General features: G+C 43.2%; 1 protein-coding gene across 1 annotated transcript in view; it reads right to left on the bottom strand.

Moving 5' to 3' along the window:
• The window catches only part of PLB1 (phospholipase B1), a 552393-nt gene that overhangs the window by 231355 nt on the left and 306132 nt on the right, over positions 1–14906 (bottom strand). Inside the window, exon 30 of the mRNA XM_078647360.1 lies at positions 4317–4377. Within this exon, the coding sequence (XP_078503486.1) occupies positions 4317–4377 (61 nt within the window). The remainder of the gene's footprint in view (positions 1–4316; positions 4378–14906) is intronic.

The following is a 14906-nucleotide window of genomic DNA, read 5'->3' as shown; positions in this document are numbered from 1 at the left end:
TTCAGGATATCCACATGAGATGCATTTATAAACAATGGTGTTTCAAAGGCATTTTGGAGTATTTAAAGAAGTAGTTCTGTAATATTCTTTTACACATTCTTACATGCCTTTGTGAAATGGCTTTAAAACATCAAAAACGGAAATGCATTGGGCTGTTGAAGGATTATTCACATACAATGAGTAGAAATAGAGAGGGCTGGTGCCCCCTTTGCTTTTTCACTGATAGGGAGTTGGACAACTCACCAAGGGGTGCAAGAATATATTAACGCGTACTGCTGTAGTACTACTTCTGGATCTCATAAATGCTTTTGTGAATTAGCCCAATTTTATCAGCATACCAGTAAATAATATACTCCGTTGTTGCCCTTAAAGTTTGGAATGGTTCTGCTGGCGCAGACCAGTGTTGGCCTTGAAGCCCCATAACCTATAAACCCTTCTCCTTGGTCTGGTACTGAATCATACCATAGGCATTTATTGAAGGTTGGCACATCTGGGGCGCTCAGAGGGGCGTGTTTACCTTCTGCAATGCCAGCATCCTGCTTATCTCCAGACACCTTAGCAATCTTAATTTGCTGAAGGGCTTTAAGAGCCAGAGAGCAAGAACCTTCCACCCAGGTGCACCATAGGTAGAAAACAAGAGCCGGGGAGAGAGAGCAGTGCCGTCTGTCTGCCTGGGTCACTCACCTAAAACTGAGGCTGGTAGTCTGCCTACTGCTGCACTAGTATGAGATGATGCTCTTTCTTGTCTGGTTGGGTCAGGCGGCCATGGCATGCCCCCACCTCCTAACATCAGACCAGATGTCATTTAGGAAAAGACAGGGTCAAGGGCACATGAGGCTATCCCTCTGCATAACTCCTGAGAAGAGAAGGAGGTATGTCTCCATTTTGTTGGCTGTGCATTTGAGCCTTTACATTGGCATTTGTGCATAATTAAATACAAATGTGAGGCTATAAAAGGACATTTGAAGTGCTTCTGAGGCATATGTTGGCGATTGTTCAGCATTCGAACTTGTACCTGGTCATTTGAAGCTCTCTCAGTATTTGTAACGGAGCCACAGCATTTGCAACTAACTCTGGGCTTTGGAGGCGTGTGTTGGCAGTTGAGGCTGTTTCTCGGTCTACTGTGGCTACCCTTAGGTATATGGTGGCTGTTCTTGAGTAGATGATGGCTGTGCCTGGATATATGATGCTAAGATGACCACACATATGGTTATATGACTACACCTAGGTATGTGATGACTGTGCCCCTGGCATATGATTACTATGTTCCTGAAATTTCCAGGCTGTGCCTAGGGTACATCAGGAAGACAACCTTGCTTATATGATTGGAAACTAAAACATGCTTTTATCTGCTTTCGTAACTATTTTGGTACTTTATTAAGCATGCACTTATTTATTTTAGTAAAGTAAGTTTTTCTGACACTTTCAATGCTATAAGTTGCATTTCACCACCTCTTCTGAAGTGGAGGCTTTGAGATTGGAATGGAGGGGTGGGGAAAGGCTGTGCGATGCCACTTTCTAAGATGACACTAGAGCAAAATACACACTAGGTCACTTCCACAACTCTAGGCATGTTTAATAAAGTAACTCCCATGCATCTAAATGAATTTTAACATAGTCTTCCATTTCCCCTTTAGGTTCACAAAATAAGTAAAGTTTATCCGAATGATGGCCTGAACAGAAAAAACTGTGATCGAAATGTGTTATAGTGAGGTGTGTGCGAGACAGCTGTCAAGGTAACAAAGCCAGCAGTAATTTAATCAAGAACAAGCTGATTTTTGTAGTGCAGATGAGATCTCACACGTACCATCACAGCAGGTCTTCGGCATATTACCATTGTCTGAAAGGCACAGCTAAAGCTTCTGTTCTCCAGCTTTTGTAATTTACATTGAAGTCAATTGTAAAGATCATTAGCTGTGTTGGTAGGCAACATCTTAAAGTCAGGGATTGAAGCACTCCAAGCTACTAGCCTGAGCCACTGGCAAGGAGATGGCCTTTACAGTCCCCCCACCCCATCAATTCTCTGCTTCTCCTTCTCCTGGTCCCTTACCCGCTCCTCCTCCTCTGGCTCGCCCGACCCCTCCCTCGTTCACTCTCCTCCCCATCCCCGCTCCCCTCCCCTTCCTCCTCCTTCTGAGTCCCTCTCCCGAATTCTGCATGAATGCCCTTTAACCACATTGCCTGACAATTACATATTAACATTACACAATTCATGCAAACTTTAAAAACTTGTGAAAGGATTGTTCAACCTCTGCTCCCAGCAATCAATTCTAATGATGTCAATGCAAGAACTAGAGGATTGTATCGTATGGGCCTTGGCATTTGATCAGGATGCAGAGCATGGGTGATAGCCAATAGAGAAGTGTAATCTTGACCTCATCTGAAATACCGTAGGAGTGCGTCATAATCATGAGTAGTCAGCATTCGAATATATTCTTTGTGATTGATGCTACTAAGGAGAGTGAAGTATTGCATATTTAAAGTAATCTACATGGAGAATTTGTGTGTAGAACGTGATTAATAAAGGTCTGTGTAACATTTATATATTAATATGGCAAGAGAAGTTAGCAAAATGTGTCCCATTGTGAGGATAATAAGTTAGAATGTGTATGTGTAAACTAATACGTGTGACAAGAATTATTTTTATGTAAGTGCATTTAGAGTGACATCTTCATTATTCTTTACAATTATAAATGTCTTGAGAAGCTGCATTTATTGTATGTGTAGAAATGTGTATGCATTTGGTAACCCTGTGTACTGTTAAAGTTGACTAGTGTGAGTCTCGAGAAACCAGTCCAGTTCATGCTCATGTTTAAAATCTAACATTTAATTTGCATTTAACCTTCAATGCAGAATGCATTTGCTTGTATTTTGTTTCCAGTGCCGGTATGGGCAAGGCCTCATAAGTTAGCATAGAAGGGTTTTGTTTTATTAGATAGCAAGGTATGAGAGGACAAAGTTGGCAAGGAGAAGCAGGGAAACAAGCAAGGATGTGAGTTCTCATTGAGGAGGAGTGGAAGGACAAACGAAGTTGCAACTTATCGATGTGGGAAAGGTGGTGCAAGTATCCCGTTATGCCGGAGCCATGAAAATTTACAAGCAAGGATCACATGGGATTAACTATCCTTAATGCAAATTATATATTATGTTGAAACATAGTGAGGGACAGGGTGAGACTTTTCAGGACTTCAGGGGGAGCAGATCTATGCAACCGCTTGTGTGGCTTTATGCTACTTGGCCCATGGTTGGAGAGCCTTCTACTGAAGACTCCAACAGCTGACACCTTTCTGATTCCACCTTTGCTAAATGCTTCATAGTTTAGGGTTGTTCCTTTAAGGTAGTGTAGGTAGAGATAGCTTGCTTGTGCTTACGGTGGAAGATCATCTGATGTAGTTTAACACTCAATTTTTTCCCCTGATTATTTGAATCGCCATCATAGAGTTAGTTGTCTGCTTTGTATTATGTAGGGTAGATCTCTTCAGGAGATTTGGGTTCATTTTGTTTGTCCTGTATTTCTATACAATAATGTTGAGACTGGTCTATATTGATTTTTTTCTACATTTATAATTAAACCCTACTAAACTTGTTGAGCGGATTATTGTGTGATTAAATTGACACTGTATTGAGATGTTACCAAGTGATAGTTTTCTCCCTATACATGTCATGCTGCTATTATGACCATTGGTATGGAGATAAATGTTTGAATGGACCCGAGCTCCATCACCAATTATCTCATGATAATACCTTCCATAATTTTGATTAACCACATATTAATGTGCACAAACGTTTTCTAGTTTTATATCACTATATGGAGAGCCAACATATTATCCTGCAATAATATACTATAATATAATATAACTTATTATATTATATCACATAATAGAATATCGACTGCCACAAAATAGTTAACGTTAGTGTAATATATAGGTGTGTATGCATAAGTCAAAGCTCTATATATGTTAAGGGACATGGATTTGCAGTTAAGTATTAATCTATACTGACTACATATATTTACCTTCATTATATTGTAAAAGCCAGTATTCTTGACAACATTTTATGGCTGGATATTATGGTGGAACACCAGGTCAAATCTATGCTGCACAATATAAATTAGTGATTATTATCTTGAGGCCTAAAGATATCGGTGAAGAAGTTAGTGTCAGTATTTTGTGTTAGACAGTCAAAGGAGCTCAACATTTCTGAAAAGTCTGACCGGGGCAGAATGGATCACGTACAGAAAGCAGCGGCATGAGAATGGGTGCACAGCAACATCACTACTTAGAACCAGGAGGAAACTGCAATGGAGTAATAAGTACCAGAGGTCGGGGTGGCGTTGGACGGCGCTCTGTCTGTGCACATCAGCTTGCTTCCATAGACCTGCAAGACAGAAGTAAATTACGTCAGTTGTGGGTAGAGGCATAAACCTCTGTGTTGTCCTGTCCAGAACCCTATAACTTCAGGGACACTAAGAGAGAACACATTATTCACAATATTGGACAAATCAACAAATCTTACTGGATAGACCTTGATCATCTAACCTAAGCTTGCATCTACTCAACAGGCTTTCTGATACCATCCTCAGCATCACAGCGAGGATTCAGGGAAGGTATACGCAGGATCCGTCACAATAATTTGAGGGTGGTGTGCTATGCGTTTGTAAATTGCTCTTCTGAAGCATTCTGTTTTGCGACAGACTATTAATGCTATTGCTGTTTGAATAGGCCGTTTTGCTTGCTGTAAACATATTAATTCATTTTAATCTAGGGTCTTTAATTGTGAGAACATAGAGTATAGTGTATGGAAAAACAATAATCAACATAGATACAGTAAACAAATCCTAATTCAGTCACTACAACTAAATTGAAACTCAAACCATGCAATACTACCAGTAGGCCAGCCTCCCAATTCCAAGTTATATTTTTAGAAACTTGATGTGCTGCCCACTTCCTCATAAAAACTCTTGTATTGCATTGAAGTTGTTAATCTGACATTATCAACAAATCTAATCAAATTACAATGGTGCATCATTGATGAACTGTCCACTGATGAGTTAGCTTACCTACTGGAATACAGTTGAAAAGAAATGTGCTCAGCTTGCTGGCATGTTTGGGTTAAGAGATATAAGTAAGTCGGGATGGAGTGATGTACTCATATATTTAGTGGTTTAATGAAGCACCCGCATGTCACCTTCCAACTTCTTTGCAGAGCTCAGGAGTCAACAAAACATGGCAAGAAAACAAAGAGATGATTTATTGTTTGGTGGGTTGTCCACCAGGTGAGCAAAATATCTGGCCTCTGTGGAATGTGAGGTAGATACACTCAAGGAATAGGAGAATAACATGCTGGAGATATGTTTGTTTCTGCTGTCCAAGGTTCATTTTTTGTTTTTCAGATACTAAAATGGTCTGGGCGCATAGGTTAAATATTTTCTTTTACCTGTCTGGATTGGGACAATGAAAATAAGCAACTTTGCCTCGCCCTAAATAAGGTGAGATATTACCACTGTGACCAAGTGGCTAAGTAGTAGAGAGGTCCCCAGGCCAAGGTTTTTTGACAGCGGAGCTGGCTGAGGCTCCATCATTCAAAACCCAGTAATTCCACAATTCTAATTGAGGCAGGGAAACTGCAAGTTTGGCGTGACCAAAGCTTCTCCAATTTATAAGAGCGTTTCTGTTTGGCTGAACTACAAATGATAATCTCCAGTTGTCTCAAATGTTGAAGTAACCGGAACAGTGGATTTCCACATGGGTTAGTTCACAATTCAATTCCAGTACGGAAGATCAGTGTTTGGGGATTTCTAAACACATACAAAGTCCTTTCTTCCCTTCTTCTTCCAGTGATCAAAAGTCTGGAATTAAAGTCTTCTTGAATAGATGAATTGTGTGAACTGTCTTAACACTGGAAAGGCTACGCTATCCAACACTTTCCCTACTGTTGCACTCGCAGGAGTGGGAATAGTAATTATTATCTCTCCGCTATCCAACACTTTCTATACTGTTGCACTCGCTAGAGTGGGAATAGTACATTATTTCCCTCCGCCATCCAACACTTTCCCTACTGTTGCACTCACTAGAGTGGGAATAGTAATTTTTACCCCTACGCTATCCACCACTTTCCCTACTGTTGCACTCGCTAGAGTGGGAATAGTACATTATTTCCCTCCGCCATCCAACACTTTCCCTACTGTTGCACTCACTAGAGTGGGAATAGTAATTTTTACCCCTACGCTATCCATCACTTTCCCTACTGTTGCACTCGCTGGAGTGGGAATAGTAATTTTTATCCCTCCGCTATCCAACACTTTCCCTACTGTTGTACTTGCTGGAGTGGGAATACTAATTTTTTCCCCTCCGCTATCCACCACTTTCCCTACTGTTGTACTCATTGAAGTGGGAATAGTACGCTATTCCTCACCGCTATCCAACACTTTCCCTACTGTTGCACTCGCTGGAGTGGGAATAGTAAATTATTCCCCTCCGTTATCCAACACTTTTCTACTGTTGCACTCGCTGGAGTGGGAATAGTAATTTTTATCCCTTTGCTATCCAATGCTTTTCCTACTGTTGCACTCTCTGGGGTGGGAATAGTAATTTTTACCTCTACGCTATTCAATGCTTTCCCTACTGTTGCACTCTCTGGAGTGGGAATAGTAATTTTTACCCTCCCGCTATCCAAAGCTTTCCCTACTGTTGCACTCACTGGAGTGGGAATAGTAATTTTTACCCCTACGCTATCCAACGCTTTCCCTACTCTTGCACTCTCTGGAGTGGGAATAGTAATTTTTACCCCTACGCTATCCAACACTTTCCCTACTGTTGCACTCTCTGGAGTGGGAATAGTAATTTTTACCCCTCCGCTATCCACCACTTTCCCTACTGTTGCACTCATTGAAGTGGGAATATTACGCTATTCCTCTCTGCTATCTAACCCTTTCTTTACTGTTGCACTCGCTGGAGTGGGAATAGTAAATTATTCCTCTCCACTATCCAACACTTTACCTACTGTTGCACTTGCTGGAGTGGGAATAGTAATTGTTTCACCTCCGCTATCCAACACTTTCCCTACTGTTGCACTAAAGGTACTTTAAAATGTAGGTTTAAAAAATATTAAATAGTTTAATAGTTTAATCCATACTAATATTATAAAGAGGGGGCCCAAACCTTTGAGGCGGGTAATCTCAGTAACGACAGCACCAATCACAACACCCAATACAGCGTTGGAAAGGGCAGTTGCAGCAGAAGGACATAGGCTATGCAGACGGCCACCATATATATAATTTTTTTTTGCAGAGTTTTATATAGCGCAAACTTGACCCAAACTGAATCAGGTATCAGAGCGCTTTACATAGCACCAGATACGTTACATGAGGACACACATTCATTTTTGTTAGGCACCGGGAAATTAAGTGATTTGCCCAGAATCAGAGGATGTTTGGCACCGTTACCAAGACTCGAACCCAGATCCCCAGGTCCGAGTTTGAGCGCCTTAGCCGTTAGGCCAACTCCTCTATACGTTTAAAAGGTAAAAGAACCGTGCCAGCAAAGTAGTCCCTTGGGGGCGTGTCTGCGTTGTGCTGTGGGCGTGGGCTGTGGGCGTGACTAACGCTGGGGGCGTGTGGTACGGCCATCACATCGTGGGCTGTGGGCGTGTGCTGGGGGCGTGATAAACACTGGGGGCGTGAGAAACGCTGGGGGCGTGTGTCCGGCCTTCATGCCATGTGAATGCAATTGCGCCGCATCAAGGGGCACGCTGGGGGCGTGAGAAACACTGGGGGGGGTGTGCTACGTTCCGTCCTTCATGCCATGTGAGTCGTACATTAATCAGAAGATCGTCTGCTGTGGCCGTGTGCTGGGGGCGTGACAAACGCGTTCACCTGGAGGCCTGGTAAGTAACGTTACTGCAGCCTCTCCTGCGCGCTGTTACTGAACTCTCTCATTCAACGAAATTACACGCGCCTGCTACCATCAACCAGGGCTCTAGCCGGGCTCAGGCGGCGGATCAGTACACTAATTACACGCGCCTGATAACATCAACCAGGGCTGCAGCTGGGCCTCAAGAGGGGGAACTCGCGCCTGCTAACATCAAACAGGCCTGCATCTGGGCCTCAAGCGGGGGAACACGCAAATGAGCGTGTCTGCGGGGACAATTACTGCAGCCTCTCCTACTCGCTGTCACTCAACTCTCTCATTAAACGGATTTACCCGCGGCTGATAACTCTCTCATTCAACGACATTACACGCGCCTGCTAACATCAACCAGGGCTGTAGCCTGGCTCAGGCGGCGGATCACTACACTAATTACACGTGCCTGCTAACATCAACCAGGGCTGCAGCTGGGCCTTCTCCGTCCCTATTCTAATAAAACAAAAAATGTTGTCTACCGCGATGTTTTAAAATAAATTTCCCTTGCCAAATGCACACATTACACACATTCTATTTCATACCCGGACAACGTCGGGGGATGGGCTGCTAGTTTATATTATAATGTTTTTTTTGGTTTTTTTAAATAAACTTTTTTATTGTCATTTCATTATCAGGTTTTCACATACATCAATCAACTACGGTCTTCTCCATGTACAGTATATTATATTATAATTTTTAATGTTTTATTTTTATGTTACAGGTGTATGTATATATATATATATATATATATATATATATTTATATATATATATATATATATATATATATATATATATTCATTCCGTTAGGTCCACAAGGCGGGCTTCCAGGCGCTCTATGAGCGGTGCGCTCGGAGCGCGGCAGAACCAAGCCGCGATTCAAATTATTCCAGTTTTCCCCGAGGAGAAGGGTATCTCCACGCACTCCCGGATACTGGTTAAATTATATAGTCATAAAACCAAGAAAGTAGTTCAGTCTTCGATTTATTATATTTCAGCAAGCCAGCAACACCTGACGCGTTTCGGTCTCTACGGAGACCTTGCTCACAGGAAAACATTTCTACATTTTTTTGGTTAGTTTAAATAAAGTGAAAAAATTACGAACATCCTCCATTGCGTTACATCACTTCCTGTTGATAACACAGGAATTCTGGGACATGTAGTTTTTCAATTATTTCATTATCAAAGTCAATTATTAACTTTTTTGAGACGGAGTTAGAAACAATAATTTTTCTTATGCTGCTTGAAATCATATTGTTCATATTTCACCCTCTAGTGGGATTTCCATATCAAATTACCAAAACCATTGTGATCACGTAATTTACTTGTGATATCAACTCAGTTTTCTAACTCATATTCGCTCATACAACCCTCTGGTGGGTGATTATAGATTATTGTTATTCATTCATAATTCCATTCTATATGTCATTGTATCTGCAATAAAGGAAATTTAAACAATATATTTCATGTAAAAAGAAAATTAGGTTAAAAGGTTAATGAGAGAGATAGTTCATATTCGTTTCCTTTTCAATACATATATTTTACATTTTTAATATATTTCCAACATTTTATCATTAATTAAAATGATTATTTATTAATTATTTTTAAGTAAATATATTTATATATTACATTTTATATATGTATGTTTAATTTATTTTTAAATTAGATTTATTACTTATAATTGTTAAAATTTACAAAAAAATCTAAATCATTTTTAAGTTAAATGTATTATTTAATTTATTTAACAATATTTTTATACATATAAAAAATAATATTTTGTAGAAGTATGTAGTATGTGCGGGTAGCATTCGTGGATAGTGTTAGTTTATCCAGAGTGGTTTAATAATTTTAATCATAAAGCCATTGCAAAATCCTTTTTCAAATGTAATAGAGAAGCGCTTAACAAGTTCTTCAATCTGGTGAAATTCAACACAAATATAACTTGCCTCTTTTTCACAAAACCACAACATCAGGGCTGATATCAGATATGTGTACTGCATAGAGATAATGTAGGTATGAACAGTTTGGTACTGTAGGTATGATGGGTTAGTATGTGTCATTGGCAGGGGTGTTAAGTATAGGAGAATAGGTATGCCTGGAATATTTGGTAAGGAGGGTATGTTAGGATGAGTATGGAAGGTTAGGCAGATAGGCGAGGTTTGGTAGTTGATAGATAGTTGATGCAGGTCTGGCAGATATGTATGGTACATGGGCATGATAGTGGCTTATAAGATGTTAGGGATGGGAGCACAGGTAGGATAGGTGTGGGAGATTAGAATGTTTTTTTTGACAATTTTATTGAAACTTAAGAATAAACGACATAACATATTCCACAAGGCAAAAATACAGTAACGGTGATCATGAGTCAGTGCGGGCGCAGCTCCGAACAGTACAGTATGTGTGGTATAGTTAAAATCGGTAGCGAGGAGGGGGGCAGTGAGGAGACAATGCAATATATACAATTGGTGCAAAATACTTGGAATGTCATTCATGGGGACAAGGGAACATCAAGGGTAAGATCCTGTGGGGGAATACATACATTTCCACGATAGGCATTCCACTGTGACCAAATCCTGTTCCATTTTTTGGGTCTGCCCCGAGACAGGTACACGGTCTTTTCCCTAAACATGCACCAGTCCATATTTTCCTTCCATGCCAATACAGTGGGTGATCTATGGGAGCCCCATAGCTGTGCAATATCCCTCTTTGCAATCATGTTGCCGAGGGTAGCCCAACTGATCTGTGCAGTATTATAATCATTTGGGGCTAGATGTAGGTAACTTCAATTTACCGACTCATAAATACCGAATTTTACCGATTCGGTATTTATGAATCGGTAAATTAGAAGGAGGGAGATGTAGGAAAATTATTTTATTGAATTACCGAATCTGTAAAAATCGGTATTTACCGAATTGGTAAATACCGATTCGGTATTGCCCATTGATTCCTATGGGCCTTGAAGCCCATAGGAATCAATGGGCAATACCGAATCGGTATTTACCGATTCGGTAAATACCGATTTCTGCAAGGGTGCAGGGGGTGTCACTTTGACACCCTCTAGCACCCCAAATACAGGCACGTGTAACATGTGGCACACATACATGCCCTAAGGGCATGTCTGTGTGTCACATTGCACAGGTGTGCATGCACAGATGTGCATGCACACCTGTATTCGGTATTTTACCACCCAATAGGATTGGGTGGTAAAATACCGACTCTTAAGGGCCTGAGGCACTCTGTGAAGGGCCACCTACATCTCATTTACAGAATCGGTAAATTTACCGATTCGGTATTTTACCGATTCTGTATATTTACAGAATCGGTAAATTTACCGATTCTGTAAATGAGATGCCCCCTACATGCCAAATCCTAAATACCGGTCAGTAACGGCCGAAATCGGCCGTTACCGACCGGTATTTGAGCTCCTACATCTGGCCCTTGGTTCCCACACATTCAAGAGACAGCGCCGGGCCTCGGGTAGAAGCGAAACCCCCGTGACCCTCTCCATAACTGCATGCACTCGGGACCAAAACTCGGCCACCTCGGGACATTCCCATAGAATGTGAAGGAAGGTACCAATCATGCTGCAGCCGCGCTTACACAGCCCATCCAGAGAATAACCCATTCGAACCAGACTCGGACCAGTGACATATACACGATGAAGGATCTTAAGTTGGACGAACCGAAGGCGGGCAGGTATGGCAACCTCTTTAGGCGAGGACAGTGCGGGTTGCCAGACCTCGTCATCCAATTCCAATCCGTCGGCAGTCCATAGAGCCCTGAGGCGTACAAGCAGGTCAGCTCTATTATTGATCAGCTTTTTGTAGATCAATGAAATTGTACTATCAGGTACGTAGCCATCTAGGATACGGTCCTCGAGAGGAGAGGATTCAGGAATATCAGTCCCCACAGCAAAGACTGACAGCAGGGCATGACGTACCTGAGCGTATCTGAAAAATTCCCTGTCTCCAAGCTCGTATTCCGTCTTAAGTACCTCAAAGGCCTTAACATTTCCTTTAGACCAGAGGTCTCCCACCTTGCTTAGACCGATCATATCCCATTTGTCAAAGCCTTTCGTCCGCCACAAATTGCCCAAACCTTCATAATCATACAATGGAGTTGCGCGGGTCAGTCTATCACACCATCCCAAGGCCGCATTCGCATCATGCCACACTCGTACAGCGATTTTAGTGGGCCCGGCCAATGTCCTATAAAGCCCCTTAGAATATAGCGCCCTATTGAAATTCCCCCCTGGTAAGAGGTGTTTGTCCATTTCAAAGGCCGGGGTAGGACTGGAAGCGTACGTTGCGTGGTTGATCGCACTTAATTGAGAAGCCCAATAATAGCGCCTGATATCTGGGAGGGCAATGTCTCCATCATACCACGGAAGAGTAAGTTTAGGCAGACCAATGCGCGCACGCCCGTCCCAAATCAGCCGCCTCTGCAGGCTCTCCACTTCACGAAAATAACCCGAAGGAATGGGGTCAAAAGAGTTCTGGAGTGCATATAGGAATCTGGGCAGCGACATCATTTTAAAAAGAGCCGCCCGACCCAGTGGCGACAGAGGTAGCTGACGCCATTGTGCAACGTCAAGCTTGAGCCGTTGAAGAGGGGGTAGCAAATTGCGTTCATAGCGAACTGTGGGATCCAAAGTAACATAAACCCCCAAGTATTTAAAGCCAGTCTCAGTTACTTGAATTGGGAATCTACGAGGCAGAGGAGGAAGACCTCCTGCCAAAACGTAGACACATGATTTAGTCCAATTAATAATGAGACCCTAGTTCTGAGCAAAGGAGGTCAAAACATCGAAAAGCACATTAAGGGATTTCTGAGGGGATGTGAGGTATAAGAAGATGTCATCCACATATAGCGAGACTCGATCCTCAAAGTCGGGAGTCCACCGAATGCCTTTCATCGAAGGCTCCCAACGGAGCCACACCGCCAATGGTTCCAAGGCAAGGGCAAAAAGCAACAGGGACAGCGGGCAACCCTGCCGAGTGCCTCGCCCGAGTGTAAAAACACTGGAGGCCTTCCCGTTAACAACCACCTGGGCCAGATGCTGCTCATAGAGAAGCTTCACCCAGGCGATGAATGTCGGACCAAACCCAAATTTGGAAAGAGCCGCCCAAAGATAGGGCCATTCTAGTGTCGAAAGCCATAGTGGCCTCCCAGGAGGCCAAAATGGCAGGCTCAGTAAGAGTCCCAGCTCTCGCGAGAACTCCGTGAAGTCTCCGAAGATTAAGGGCGGTATTTCGGTCTGGAATGAAACCAGATTGATCCGGATGGATCAAATCGTTAATCACCTTAATCAATCGGTTAGCTAGCAATTTGGCCAGTATTTTGGGTTCGGCATTAAGTAATGAAATGGGCCTATATGAGGCACAGCGATCGCGCGGCTTACCCTCCTTGTGGATTACAACAATGGTAGCTAAGCGCTGATCAACGGGAAGGGAACCAGAGTCTCAAGCCTCAAGAAACATACCCCTTAAGTAAGGCGCCATTTTGTCAGGTCGCAGCTTATACAATTCAATGGGCAACCATTGGGGCCCATTGCCTTACCAGAATGAAGGAAACGTATGGCAACAGCAACTTCATCTGTCGTAAGAGGCGCATCCATTAGATCTCTATCATCCTCAGAAAGGCGAGGCAGTGCAATGTCCCGCAACAACAATTGGGAATCCGCCTCATCCCTATCGCTGACCGAGGCATACACAGTTCAGAAATGGTCAACAAAGCATTCAACAATACCAGCCGGGTCCGTGACACACTCACATCCAGCCTTTCAATCACAGGGACGACACGATTCACTCTCACCTTCTTGTCCAGCCACGCAATCAGTTTACCAGCCTTGTCGCCTACATCATACATCCTGCCTTGTTGCTCTCTGTTCATCACTTTCGCCGCGTCGGTCACAAGGGCTCTATAATCAGCTTGTTTCAGACTGAGGGAATGCAATTTAGAACGAGTAACGCCATCTTCAAGATCACTCTCAAGCAACGTTATGTCGGTTTCGAGGCGTACAAGTTCCTCATATTTAGCCTTCTTGGAGGCAGCAATCAACGACAGAGAATGTCCACGGAGGACCGTCTTGAAGGCCTCCCACAAGGAAATAGAGGAAGAGACAGACCCTACATTTTCATTAAAATAATGGTCAATAGATTTTATCAGTTCAGAGCGGGTTTTAGAATTGCGGAGATACCAGGGGTTTATGGGAGCCACTCTACCCTCACTACCCACTCCAGCCTCAACACAAAGCCACAGGGGGGAGTGATCAGAAATGCCCCTGGGAAAATGACGAATCTCTCTGATGGAGGAGGATTGGGCTGCTGGCATTAAGAAATAATCTAGCCTGGAGAGACTACCATGGGCCCCTGAGTGAAAAGTGTATTGCAGCTGCGTAGGGTGCATCAACCTCCAACTATCTATGAGCACAAAGGTATCCAGCATATCAGTCAACCACATTTGTGACCTGTCTAAATCCCTAGAAGGGTGGCGATCCGAAGTGCCAGAGACCACCGAGTTAAAGTCTCCGCCCAGGATCAAAAGACCCTCAGGAAGCCCCAGTATGAGCCGCCCAAGGTCAGCAAAGGTGGACGCCTGCAGGCCCGGAGGGACATACGTTGCGAGTATACAAAGTGTCGTACCCTCCCATCTACCAGTGAGCGCAGCGTAGCGCCCCCTGTTGTCGAGCAGTACCTCATCAATTTCAAGGGGGAGAGAGGACCGGACCAGAATGCCCACCCCTCTGGAGCCGGAAGTGAACCCAGAGTGAGCGACTAGTCGGTATCCACGTCTATTCATAGCCTGGCATGCGTTACCAATTAAATGCGTTTCCTGCAAAAGAACAATATCGGGGGAATGACGTCTAAGGAACTGCAGCACAACCCCTTGTTTTATCCTGTCTCCCAACCCATTAACATTCCAGGACAGCAGCCTCAACTCACTACCCCCCATCCCCGGGAAAGAATCAGAGCCGACCCCCCACGAGACACAATGATCGACACAG

Source organism: Lissotriton helveticus, chromosome 6 (genome assembly GCF_964261635.1).
Source record: "Lissotriton helveticus chromosome 6, aLisHel1.1, whole genome shotgun sequence".
In the NCBI taxonomy this organism is placed as follows: Eukaryota; Metazoa; Chordata; class Amphibia; order Caudata; family Salamandridae; genus Lissotriton; species Lissotriton helveticus.
This window is presented reverse-complemented; position numbering and strand designations above follow the sequence as displayed.